The sequence below is a fragment of the Eucyclogobius newberryi genome, unplaced genomic scaffold (genome assembly GCF_026437365.1).
Source record: "Eucyclogobius newberryi isolate DKJ021-1_F unplaced genomic scaffold, fEucNew1.0.hap1 SCAF_5, whole genome shotgun sequence".
NCBI lineage: Eukaryota > Metazoa > Chordata > Actinopteri > Gobiiformes > Gobiidae > Eucyclogobius > Eucyclogobius newberryi.
The window spans coordinates 19,956,609-19,970,425 of record NW_027316167.1 but is presented as its reverse complement, the minus strand read 5'-3'; the positions used below and the strand labels follow the sequence as shown (position 1 = coordinate 19,970,425).

At 38.5% G+C, this 13,817-nt stretch overlaps 1 protein-coding gene across 3 annotated transcripts in view; it reads right to left on the bottom strand.

Moving 5' to 3' along the window:
• Positions 1 to 13,817, bottom strand: part of kif26ba (kinesin family member 26Ba) — a 73,532-nt gene that overhangs the window by 26,372 nt on the left and 33,343 nt on the right. For all 3 annotated transcript variants that reach the window (XM_072465609.1, XM_072465610.1, XM_072465611.1), the window contains exons 4-5: positions 7,727 to 7,875; positions 1,403 to 1,607 (exon numbers count right to left, since the gene is read on the bottom strand). In XM_072465609.1, coding sequence (XP_072321710.1) covers positions 1,403 to 1,607; positions 7,727 to 7,875 — 354 coding nt within the window. The remainder of the gene's footprint in view (positions 1 to 1,402; positions 1,608 to 7,726; positions 7,876 to 13,817) is intronic.

The following is a 13,817-nucleotide window of genomic DNA, read 5'->3' as shown; positions in this document are numbered from 1 at the left end:
ATTACATGGACGATCAATATTGCACACACTTGAGGAGCCTGAACCCCCCCATGTGCCCAACACACACATGCCCACACGTTTCATCAGCCACTGGCAACGGTGACAAATGACTTTTGTCAGGCTGAAGCGTGTTACCCTGGCAACCATTAGGCAAAATTTCAGTATGGCAGGTAGATGTCGGGGGCATTCTCACACTTAGATAAATCGGCCAAGGTCATGATGAATATATTTCAGTCGACTGTGTGGAGCCCTTTGCAGGTCTGTGTCAATCTAAGCCAAGATAACTTATCGCATCAACTCTCGTCACAAACTAGAGAGTCAGTCATGGATCAATATTATCATTCATGGAGGTGTCCGCACGGTTTATTAATCCAATCACTCAACCCAATATTTACCCACTCCTGTTTCGACGCTTTTTGGCTTTCAGCAAATCCAGAGGGTAATATCCGACTCATTAGCAGAAGAATGCACTATATCTTGAATTTACCCATTTAAAAAAACGTAGAGGCAAATAAGTCAAAATACACAGTGCTTGTCCTGCAGAGAAGACAATGCATGTCTTCAAATATTTATTGGTATTATTTTGTTATTTTGAGTAAGATGGTAGATTTGTTGGACTACTACTTTAAAGGTGCACTGTGTAACTTTTCTGGAAGACGATATGCCACTTGCTGATTATGATTATATAATCAGCAGGTGGCATCTGATTATGTTATTTCTTTGCCTGAAATGTCCCACTGTATGGCATTAAACCTAAATCTATTTTGCATTTGCAAAAAATCTTATTGTGATTGCACAAATCTGACCAGTAACTTGGCCTAATGGAGTCACCTGTTGGTCTCCACATATGTTTAACGCCATAGTATGGCGTTAAACATATGAACATATGAACATAACATATGAATAAACAATATTCCTGGCATTGATAATAACAATAGATACAATTTATATAGCGCTTTTTACCAAACTCAAAGACGCTTTATGTAGAGCAAGGAAAAAAACAAAACAAAAGAACAAAGTAAGCAGAGGCGGTCAGTTAGGATCAAAGGCAGTGGTTAAAAGTTGAGTTTTGAGCAGAGCAAAGCGATGAGATCGTCATAGCGACAAGCAGGTGATGAACTCTCCACTATTATTTTACTTTTCAACTTTATGGATTTCATTCAACAATATGGCAACTCTATGCTAAAAAAGCAGATCCATCGTTATATATGTTTGTGATGTGATGGTTAGTGAGCAGGGCCAAGAGAGACGCCGTATGGAGTGGAGGTTTTCCGCGGTTGCCAAGGCCATCACATCCGGTGGCCATAAAAAATATAATTTGGGATAGCTACAGTATATGGTTAAGTTGGGTAGGTTAGGGGTTAGGGGTTTATAGTTCAGTGTTAAACCAAACTGGGCTTACCTTGCCGAGTCCAGGGGTTTCTTTGATCTTGTTGGCGGCGCGGAGCAGGCAGGGCGGGGCGGGCGGAGGTGCCATGAGTAAGGCTGAGCTAAAATTAGTGGGGAAAATGTGCGGGTCACATGATGCTAATGATGTCACTGGAACTGCTGCAGCCGCTGTCTTCTGCTTCTTTTTCTTAGAAGTGAGGTTCAACTTTTGGGCCGCTCTGAAACCAAAGGAGAAGATGAAGACGTCAGTGATAGAGAACATAAGCATTTGAAAGATTGGACAAACAGATGATGCATTCATTATTCTTGTAGATTAGTGCTACTTATCTTTATATTCTCATTTATGGGAAACATTTTGAGGACTTTTCACCAATATTATGTTTAGTTTATGTGAGGAATTTAGCCTACATTATACTGTGCATTACATGGTAGTGATGGTAAATTTAATTTATTGAACAGTACAAAAGGCTGAAGCAATGTGTGCGCCTACCCAACAATTTCATATTTACCACTGCAAAACTGTCAAGTTTACACCAGGAAGTAATTACATTCATACATATATCTATTTATTTATTTGATCAGGACATAGTGTAAAGCAAACATGTTATCTATTTGTTGTCTCACGCAACACTGAAGACAATTACAAAACCTTCATCTACAGTTTACAGTGTACATTTACATTATCTCTGATCTTATTGTCAGAGGAAGACTATACCAACACTTAGTTCCAGAGAGCAGAGTCTGTCCAAATGTGAGGTGCTTCTTTGTGGTACCTCACAGTCCCCTTGAGGTATGGCCCTGGTGCCCATCCCACTCACAGTCTTCTACATTCATTATACGGTTTCTCCTTCTCTTTGAAACTACAACCACATGTGTTAACAACTCTGCAAAATCAGGGCATGTAAGCCACGTCAATACAATATAATTCTATTTATCTCCACTTAATAAAGTTTTGTTCAGTAAACCCTCAATCTGTAAGAAATCCATGGCTAAAGGAGACAACACACAAACAGACACACTTAAAAATAATGGACCACATGGCAGACTCACTAACAATATCATAAAATAAACTCTACCCTCATCCAGGCTCACATATATTTATATGGCATTTGAAGGTAAGAAGAAGAGAGAAAAGACCGACAGACTCTGTGTCAAAGAGCCATATTCTCACACCATTGGCTTTCAATTAACTGCAGCAGGTTACAGTAATGGGGGAATAGAGGGGTGAGAAAGGGTGAGGAGCAGTTGTTAAGAAGGGGGAGACATAGATGTGGGATCAGTGACCCGTTGAACGATGAAGCGTTGTACTGTGTAAGAGAGAGAGAGGTTCTCCCTGGAGATTTGTGTCAGGGTTTCCTCTCTGTGGTCTCTGTGGGGGGCGAGCGTCTGGAGTGGTCTACACTAGAACATTAATTGCTCCCACACTGTATCCAGGACTAAGCTGGAAATTCTGCTGCCAATGCGATTAAAAGCCATTACACATTTTTCAATTTAAATGAAGAAATATTCAATTACAAAGTCAGAATGCTACCTTAATCTAGCCTATGGCATAACTCTAAATATGATGATTAAAGAGCAATTCTATTTATTTTTGTAGAACCCAAAATCACAACTGCAGTCCCCTCGCAGGGCCTCACAAAACTGTCGATTTAACCAACAGATTGACAATTTTGTGACAGTCAATGGTTAATAAAAGATAAAAGAGAAGTCACAAGAACTGTCCCGGAACATCCCCTGTTCTTACACTAGACTGATTTATTCTGTCCACATACCCCTCAATCCACGGATTTCAAGTAATGAAGTATTAGGACAATTAAAAACAACAATTACAATTACTCTTTGAAAGGCGCCAAGTCTTCAAAATGACGTCCATTGTAGAAAAATGTTATGTGTGTTGTAAATTCTCACCTGGGCTTGGAACACACAAAGAATACACAGAAGACAGCCTTTTGAAGACCGTATTTTCTGACATATTGAATTAATTGCACCATTACGTCATTGTTTTTCCACGACTACTCACTCTCCTTCAATAAAATCTCATTTGTATTTGTTGTAATGGCCCCTCGATTCTCAACGCTGCCTGCTTTCTCTTAACGCTCCTCGGGCTGACTGGTTTAATCTATGGTACTGCTCGAGCGTACCACGGCACACGTACACTCACCCTCTCTGCCTCAGTAATTGGTGATGTTTAATGACAAGTGGCCAGGGATTTGGCCAGAGTGGATCTATTTCAATCTCACCCTAAAGCGGAGGACCCTTGTTTTCCATTCATCACCTCTCTCTCCAACTGTCCTTCCTCTGTCACCTCATCTACCCATCTACTCCTTTGCCCTATGTCTGTCTCTATTACCGTGGTCATTATCCACTTTGCAGCTTATGTTTAGCCCCTCTAACTCCACAATCTACACTTTTGGTATTACCTATTCCCAAATATTATTCTCTCATTATTTCCCATGTATCCTATAGCGTCCACCATGGCCTCCACACGTACAGTATCCTCATCCATCTCCCCAGCCGTTCTTCTTTCTGTGCATGTATTGATCAGTCAGTCCATCCATGTGTCTCCCTCTTGTTAAAAAACACTGGGACACACACAGATAAAACGCCCGGTAACAAGCAGGCTGCATTGTGCTTCTGTCCTCGAACCCGACATCTTCCACTTTCACACGTCTGGAGTTCAAAGAATCACATGAAAATGCACACAGCTGATTTATGAGCCCCGTCTCAGGCCTGTGTTGTTGCCCCAAGAGCTAATTACATTGTATTTAAGAAGTTGTCGGTGGAGGGAGATAGAAGGACATTCTGTGCATGTGTGTGGAGGGTCAGCGAACACAATCTCAGTTATATGTTCTATATGGTTCATTCAAGGGGTGAATTTATGAGAAATTGTCCTGCTTTATCCGCAATTCTTGTGCTAACAAAGACACAATAAAAGCACGTTGGGTCTATGCAAACGCCTGATACACCCTCAAATTACTATTAACACTAGATTCATTAACCATGTTTACTTATAATGAATATTATATAGCCCTTAATTTACTGGTGGCTGATCCTTAACTAATGTGAATGAAATGCCTTTTAGAGACTTATAAACAGTACTGTCCAATCATTTGCAATCTCAGGGTATTGAATGTATTTTATGTAAAACAGAAAATACATTTGTTCTGACTTGCAATGACTTGCAATGGTACATAATGTAATTTTCTTTTAAAAATTGGTAACATAATGGCTGCCAAAACATCATCTTGAAATAATGTTTGGACGGCACCAATCTGGTCAAACCAAAAAGATCAGACTGCAAAATCCATTGCAATTTTCTTCACATACAAAGTATCACAAAGTCAAATATATAGTACGAATATGTCCATGTTTCCTGGTTAATTAATGTTCATTAAATGCCACTGACAAAACAAATGTCTTAGCTGGATAGGTCATATGCTAATTTGTTTGACTAACTATTCATTTAAGCTATCAATCAGGCATTGCTCACTAATTATCAATACCTCTCCCTAAAGTAAAGACATGTTGCTGATGGTAAACAGAAGCAGCTCCTCTGTGGATAACCAGTCCGATATCCCTATTCTCCCCTAACAACGCCTTCCCAATTCAGCATTTCCCAAGAGGCCTATTCATTCTCTGCTCTACCTCCAGCTGCACACCGCCAGTCCAAATCCCCAAAGATTCAATTTTTAGAGCGTGCAGAAAAAATTCCAACACTGATAGAAATTCCCTTCCCCCCCGTTGAGGGCGAGCCGCACCAACACACGAGCTTAATGTGCGTAGCATGTCTCTATCCTGTAGGCCGGTCCCCAGAGGCCTCGGCTGTAACGGGTAGGTGCAGAGCTACAATGGAATGGACAAATTAAAAGACAGATTGGTACTAATGAAGAAATTAGTCATCACAGATATCAGGCAAAGAAAAGGTCAGTGGAGAAACCTTCGGAAATTATGGAATGTCACGGTGATATGGTGCATTGAAAAGGAGGCACGATATGAAATGTGCTATAACAATACTTGGTAGGAAGGTCTCAAAGGTCGTTATCTGGATTTTTTTCCCCTCTCTGGCCTGAAAGCTATATTAGACATGGTATAGACACGCAGCAAATAGTCGAGGGCTGGAATCAAACCCACACCGCCGCAGTGCAACACACTTATCCACTGCACCACTGGCAGCGCTAAAGTATTTTTCAATCTGAAGGAAATTGTAGCTATCTTTTTGAACCACTTCCTTCAAATTGAAAATTACTTTGAGATGGAAATCGAAACAACTTGATTTTTAGAAACTCCCTTTGAACCTGGACCACTCCTGGATGAATATTGGATTCCAAGAGGAGAAGTGTCGTGCACCTGGTAGTATTCGTAGTAAGTGTAGCTGGACTTTACAGGTAAAATGCATTATTCGTCATTCTACATCTTAGGACTACACCTAATATTGTACAATTTTGCTTTTATCGATTTATATGAGCTCTTTAATATCAATCTGAATATTTAATCTGACAAAGGCTATACTACATCTGACAGGAGCAATATCTGGGAAGCGAGACCCTCTATTATGTATTATTTTCTGTAAATGGCTATGAAGATGGAGATGAAGTGTGTGAGTGACATTATTCAAAGACAGATTGAAAGTAATGAAATAAATCGCACACCAGCCACTTAAAGTAAAGGTCAGCCATAGAAATTATAGTTAAAAAGTAAAGTTATAAGGGCAACTGTGGCACAGCGGGAAAATTAGATGAAGGTGAGTAAATGGGAGACCGGGAAGACTTCGACAGGATCAGGTGAAAGCAGACATCTTGGACAAAGGAAGTATAATGAGAGTATCTGTATGCGCTCCACGCTCGGACCAGAAACAGTCATGGGATTTTCTGGCGGTGCACGACTACATCCATTGATCCCAAACATACATTCCCATTTGTGCCATACCAATGGACCATACACTATCCAGGGCTAAAATGTGACACTTTTCGGGTCCCTTTTTGCCAATTAAAGTGGAAGGCTTCAACACATTCGCCATAATGAGAGCCTATGAGTGACAGCTGGTTAGTGGATGCACACAGCCTTTCTCCACCCAGTGACACCTGCACCATTAACCAAACATGTTTTTACACTTAAAGGGTTAATTAATGCTCATAAATAACCACAAAAGACAGTGGAACCAGACTTCAAAATGGCCTTGTTACTTGACAGTTCAGACGTCCGGCAGAGAAGTATTTGTGCATTCCTAAATTTACGAGCTACGTCTGGAGCAGGGAACTTTGACAGATAAGCAGCAGCGAGTGTGCCTGGGAGAGTGTCATTCATGTGACTAAAGCACACATATAGCATTATCTTTCAACACATGTCAGTGGAAGAAGGCGGAGGTTGAGGAATTATAAACAAAAGAACGGAGGAGAGAAGAGGAAGGCATCATGACCTAAAGCGTGTCATTATATTGGATGACTAGGCAATCAGTCAGACAGCGCGACATACTGAGTCTTGTGTTAGCCATAAATAATTCACACCTTCATTTAAAGCTTGCTGTGCTTTTCGTTAAATATTCATCCATATTAGGTGTGTAATATTTATTTTGTGTCTGGCATGTTTCCTTGAATCTGATTGCAAAGCTCATCACTGTATGGAGTCTGGATTGATTTAAGTAAACACGCAAGAAAATAAACAGATAAAACAGAACATAAACTGGGGGTATTAAACAAGCAAATGATGTGGAACCTTTTTTAAAATGATTGCAACGTAATAGCTTATTTTTCGTATTTCAATGGCTCATGGTATCTATCAATCATAGGTACCATGCATTAAAAAAAAAAAACTTGGCCAAATGCAAATCATTGTATGCCACAAAGAAAGTGATTGGCTTTAGTGACACCAGAAAGAAGAAGGAAATCCAGTTAATCTTTTATTGGTCCCAAGCCTGGATAAGTGTGGTCACATCCGGCAGTAAGAAAAAAGTTTGTGAACCACTGCGCTGGATATGCTGTGGCAACTCCAAAAAAAGGAATACACTAACAATAAAGGTGCACTTTGTAACTTTTCTAGTGGAGGGTTGGACACTTGGTTGTCTCCATGGAGATGCTTTAGAGAATGATTTAATGCAGATCTGACCTGTAACACTCACTTTAAGAATGCATGTTCGTCAAGCTTTTTTTCTTTTTCATAATGCTCCTGAACATGAGTTTAAAGCTTCATGAAATACTGTGGAACATTCCATGCAAAGCAAAACAAATGCAAGCAGGTAGCGAACCCTGCACTGAAAAAGTTTCATAGGTTACCTTCTAGACAATACACAAGAAGAACACACAGAAGTAAATTGTGTTTGATATTAAGACAAGACCTTTACCTGGCGAAAAAGGAGGCAGCTGCAGATGTAGTGGAGGTGTGGGAGGGGGAGTTTGTGTGCGGTGAGGAGCTGGTGTGAGAAGGAGAGCTGGTGTTGGAGCAACTTTCAGTCCCGTCTTCTCTGGAGGCCTCAGAGATCACCTGGGAAATCTGAGAGAGACATGGAATATTATAGAACACAGTAACAGGAACTTTATGGTCATAATAGCAGCAAAGGAATTTTGAATGATGATTATTGTGTGAAGAAACATCACAATGTTACTATTATTTCTGATTACAAACAACAGTGAAACCCTAGATTCACTTAAACTCACATTGTTTAACAGGGAACCAGTGCTAGTATATGACCAGCTTTATGGACGTAATGTCACATAAAAAGCACATATAGATGCAATTAAAATGATTTAATTTAGCTTCAAATATGGTTATGATATGATTATTTTTAGTTCATACAATTATATTGTGACCTGAATAATCAAGATTATTGATTAAGTGAATAATTGATTACATTTATTTCTATTTCAATCAAAGTTAATTTTTGTAACTTAATCACAAAAGCAGTTGCCTTGACAAAGAACAAGAGAAGCAGATTAAACTATGTTCACAGGGATTTAGCAAATGGCAAATCTTGACTTCCTTAGTCTCAACAAACTGTCAGTTTCTCCGTTTGACCAATCACCATTTTTTTGCATTCATACTCAATTAACTCAATAACCTCCCTGCATATGGAAAGTTATTTTGTAATGTGCTTATATAATGAGGGTGAACGACAAGGTCAAAATAGCACTGAATAAATATGGACCAGGTTGGATTGCATTTTCCCTATCTCAGTACAGCACATTTAGTATTTGGCTCATAAAGCATAAACTGATTTGCCAAATTATTTGGTATAGATTTTTAAGTGCACTTCTTAAAGCAACTGTTCGCAAAAGCCAAAAGGAATATGCTCATATGAAGTCTCCATGTAGCGCATGGTAAAGCTCCTGAATGAGTCTGTATCTGAAGCACTCGAAAAGTGGATATGGATTATTGATTAAAGTTCTTTATGGGCTGCCAGAAGCCAGACACTGCAGCTCCTAAATCACAGCCCAGCGCTGCTATAAAGTGATGATGTGAGCCTGTACATGTCCCCTCAGATGTCTGTTGTGTCCATGTCTGTGTGTCCTTGTGCGTGTGGGTCGACACCTCTCTGCACCTGTGCGTGAGTCTGTGTAAATCACTTTCTTGAGCGTATATTTACAGCTGAGGGCTATGAGGGTCCAGAGCACGCACCCAGCGCCTTGATAGATTACCCTTCGGAAATGAGATGCCTCTATATGGTTTATGGGCCACATTCCCTCTGCATTTACATCCATTCTTATTCAATGCAGTAGACCAGTGCACCTAAACAATTGTTAGATATTTGTTCACAAAACTATGTCCACAAAAATAATCTCACTGTGAGGTTATTTGGCAAACTTGAAATAAACTAAAGTTTAAGCGGAAATTAGTGCCTTTTGAATAAACAATTTTAAATCCAATATTTGTGACAATTTGAATTGTCACAAGGAAGGAAATATGATATTAAAAAAAAATAATAATAAAAGAATTTAGACATAGGGCAACATAGGGCTACAATTACTATTCTGTTTTGGAAATAAACTAAATCGCTGATGATTGCATCACCTATCGACTCGTGCATTCTCTAAAGAATACAACGAGACTCACTGTTGTGAATCTAATGCATCCCACTCACTATGCAACCTACAATAACATGCCCTACTATCTCCAGATATATCCATAAATTATGCGAAATATCATTAGATGAAGCTTTAATGGTCCCAGTGAGGAGATTAGGTCATAGCAACAGGACAGACCATGGCTTAGGTAATAGCAAGACAAATGTGGCGTAGTGAGCAGAAGAGGAGAGAATGTGAAAGCACAGCATTAGTTCTCATGTGGGACACGTACTGAAGTCTGGAGACAGAGTCTGTTTCTGTCTGACTGTGATGAATGCAATTTCAGATTTCCCCAGAAACACATAGAGTTGTTCACAATTTGACAGCACATCTATTTCCAAAGCTCTTCCAAAAATGGTAAAAGCTGCATAACTCGTCTTAATTTCAATACAAATGCCATCAAGCGACATACAGCCCCATCTCAGTTACATGTATGATGATAATGCAGGATGCAGAGCTGTATTAGACCAATGTGGAGAGCTCCAACCTACATGTTCCTCTCTCGCTCTCATTCTGTCTGTGTGGTCTCATGTGCTGTTATCATGGGAATAGTGGAGATCCAATCTGTAGAACAATCTAACTGCTTACTACTGCAGAATGGGAACAGACACACTGGAGGCGAGTGGGCATTTATCACAAAAGCAGAACAAACAAGTGTCCAATACCACCATTACACAAAAGAGATGGTGAGAGAAAGCAGGACATTTTATACTGATTGGAAACTATATAGGCGCGCAACGTTTAAAGATTGTTGTAACATGATTTCAATTCAATATCTGTGTCCTCTGCAACCTCTCCACTGCTATTCTGAAATCCTTGTTTTTTTCCCAACACTTTCAAAGGGAGAAATCTATAGTAAATATAAAACATGGCTAGTCTCACCTGCTGTGTAGCTGACCGAGCAAAACATTTTATGTTGGCAATAGCTTCACACAATGTGGCCCTCCTGTCTCTCCCGTCATTGCCTTTTAATCTGTATAGTTTTTTATCTAAAGTTATGTTGTGCCGAACAAAGGTCATGTTTTAATTATCATCTCATTTAGTTTGATTTGTTGTCATCTTAAGAATGCTATTAAAATTAAGACATCATTAAAACATCAAGGACACCAGTGTTGTTCAGATGTGACACAAACCCATTGACCTAAGGTTTCATCATTGTCTGCACTGTCCTACATGTGACATTGTGGAAGTATATTTGTTTCAAAGTCAACCAAATTACTATCATTAAGTATTGAAAATGATACAAATTAGACCTTCACCTAGCAATGATTTTGCAAACCAATTAGTCTATTGAAAATTATTTTGATTAATTAATTAATTGTTTATAATGATGAAAAGACTTTTAAGTTTTTATCAGGATGAAGCTGAAGTGAAGCCGTTTGAGAATTCGGGTGGAGCACATTTACGGACAAAAGAGTGTTACAATGGAGCTCACCAGTGACCGCCCACTGGTTGGGTCCAGAAGTAAATTTGAAAGCTCTCTCTATGTGGTAGCACAATGAGCATTTTATTTATAAAATCCGTTTCTGAAACTTCTGAAGCACCAAGTCATTAACACATTTTTCTTGGGCTGAAAAGAACCGCGTATAGACATTAGTTACCACAAAGCTGCTAACCCTCCATTGTGTCTTTTAACATAATATTTGAATTTTTCTAAATCTATATGGCAAAAATGAGATGAGAAATTTACTTCGAGAACCTGTGAATTTTGCCGTGGGTGGGACTTGTGAGCTCCATTTGAGTCCCAAACATCTTTTCTCAGCTCATGGCATGTTTTGGAACCTATATATGGACTAGTTAGCGATTATTCGATTACTAAATTAGTTAACAATTATTTCAATAATCCATTACTGGTAGTTGCAATTAATTGATTAACTTTTTGCAGCCCTAAAACAAATACATTTTCTTTTATTGTATAAATTGACCTACATATTCTGATGCAAGTCTTTTTTATATGTCTCAATTTCTATTTTAGCTAAACTCCGCTCACCCCATGGGAGAGTCTAAGTGAAAGTGATTTATTACGGTGCTATTTTTCTCCATTGTTGTTGAAAAATCACTATTGTCAAAGTCAATGGTAGAAACAACCCCTTTACAGAACACAAAATATTGAAAAAGGATTTGACATAAGACTAGTTTATAATGACTTCTTTCATCAATTAGCAGCAGCTAAACATTGTCATTGTTTAGTGTTTATTTCTACCCTTTCGACTGCTAATGCAAGCACAAAAGACAAACTATTTTAAAAGCAGGAATTAAATAAAGGGTAAACTATAAATACAGATACAATAAAACATTCAATAGAATAATTAATCAAATTTGACATAAAAATACACTTACACATACTAAATTGGATAAAATCATACAACGCAAGAGGACTGGAATAGTGGGTCATTTTTAACCAAAGCTTTGAATTCATAAAATGGCATAAAAATAATGTAATTAATGTAATTAACAATTGTTAAATGTCTCCATTTTTTGTTCCAAAAACAGGGAGCAAAATAGCAGAAAGCGTTTTTCTTAATTCTGTGTTAACTCTATATGACTGTAGTTTAAAAATGTCTTGAAATTTCAATTGATGAATACTTGTCTTGTGTTTAGTGAAATAAAAAATAATTAGATAATTAGGCAAAATGCCAAAAAGAGCCTTATAAACAAACAAAAAAGGCAGTGCTGTTCTTTTCTGGCAACCAATGATTGACATCCTACTTTAGAGTTGAATTCACAGTGGTGAGTTCTGTATCCTTCTCCTGTAATTAACCTTAATGCTAATGAAAAACTGAGTTCAGAGGTTTTGAGACTGTTCGATGCATTCTACTGCTGTAGAATGCTTCTATAAATTATATCACCAAAATCCAGCAGAAACAGAAATGTAGCCTGGATTAATTGATTTCTATGACCAATGCACTTTTTATTTCTAAATAAGAATGACAATCTGGCTTTAAGATTAATGTCAGCTCTTGAAAGAGAGTTTATCATCAAACCCAAATATTTGTAGTAGGGTACTTTACCATCGAGAGTAAGAATACATTCACTTTTATTGTCACTAGAGTGTCTTTTGGGGAACAGCATACATTTTGTTTTATTTTAATTAATTATTCATTTTAAATTAACACAACTTTGTTGGATAGAATGAAAATCCACTTGAATAATTTGAATCACTTATGCAGCAGAAGGCACCCTAGCATATAGAATTGCATCATCTGTATACAAGTGGATGCTACCGTGTTTTAGATTATGACCAATTGAGTTTATGTAGATGTAAATAGAAATGGTCCAAGGACAGTCCCTTGAGGAACACCTTTGTTAATAAAAAAGAAAATCCAGCTATAAAGCCATCAGCAGAAACATCTTGAGCTATATATCTGAGATAATCTGCACACCATTTTTATCATTTTGTATCAAACCCAATGGCATTCAGACGATCAAAGAGAATACAATGATCTACAGAATCAAAGGCCTTTGACAAATCAACAAAAACAGCAGCACATTCTTCATGATTAACCAACGCAATAGCATATTAATAGCAACTATGATAGTACTTTCCTGGTCTAAAACCAGACTGACAGCTATTAAAAATTAAATAGTTGGGATTGGATGGAAGTTAATCAAATAATTTTGCTGGCCTACTTTATGCAAAGGGAGAACAAAAGCAGTTTTCCATAGTAAAGGCATACTTTCAGTTTGAAATGTGACATTATACACATGAGTTTATAAAGTGCTGGTTAAACACGTTACAAATATATATTTTTCAGTAGTCGGACTAGTTGAATCTTAATAATTTCATTTGGTAAAGAATTAGCAGAATTTAGCTATAAGATTTAACCGTTTGCCCTGTGATTCATTCAAGTATTGACATAGTAAGATGCTTTGGCTTTATGAACAGTAGAAGCGCATTTATTGCGCTTATGACAAAACTGCTGCCAATCAGCTGCTGATTTGGTTGCCTGGACTTCTGCCTGGGCTTTGTTACGCTCTCGAGATAATGCTGCGATGTCTGGACAGAACAAGGGATTATTCTTATTTTTAATCAATGCTGACATATATAATGTATGATTTCATGTGCTGATACCTGCAGGAGGAGAGACACATTCTTTATCCACTGTAATGGGGGAGGCTACAGTGAAAAAGCAGCCTCATAAAGACACATAGAAATAAAACATAAGTACAAGGAGAGCGGGGAGTGCAGGGCTGAAGGGGAACTGGGGCTGTGTGACATGCCATCCCAGGAGTCCTAATTATTACTGTATGAATTATTACATGTGTAGAGCATGTGTGTACAGAGGCATGCCGACACACACACAGCACTCAGGTCCCCCACTCGCCTCCGGACCGCCATCACCCCAGGCGCTTCACCACCCTCCATCCTCAGGT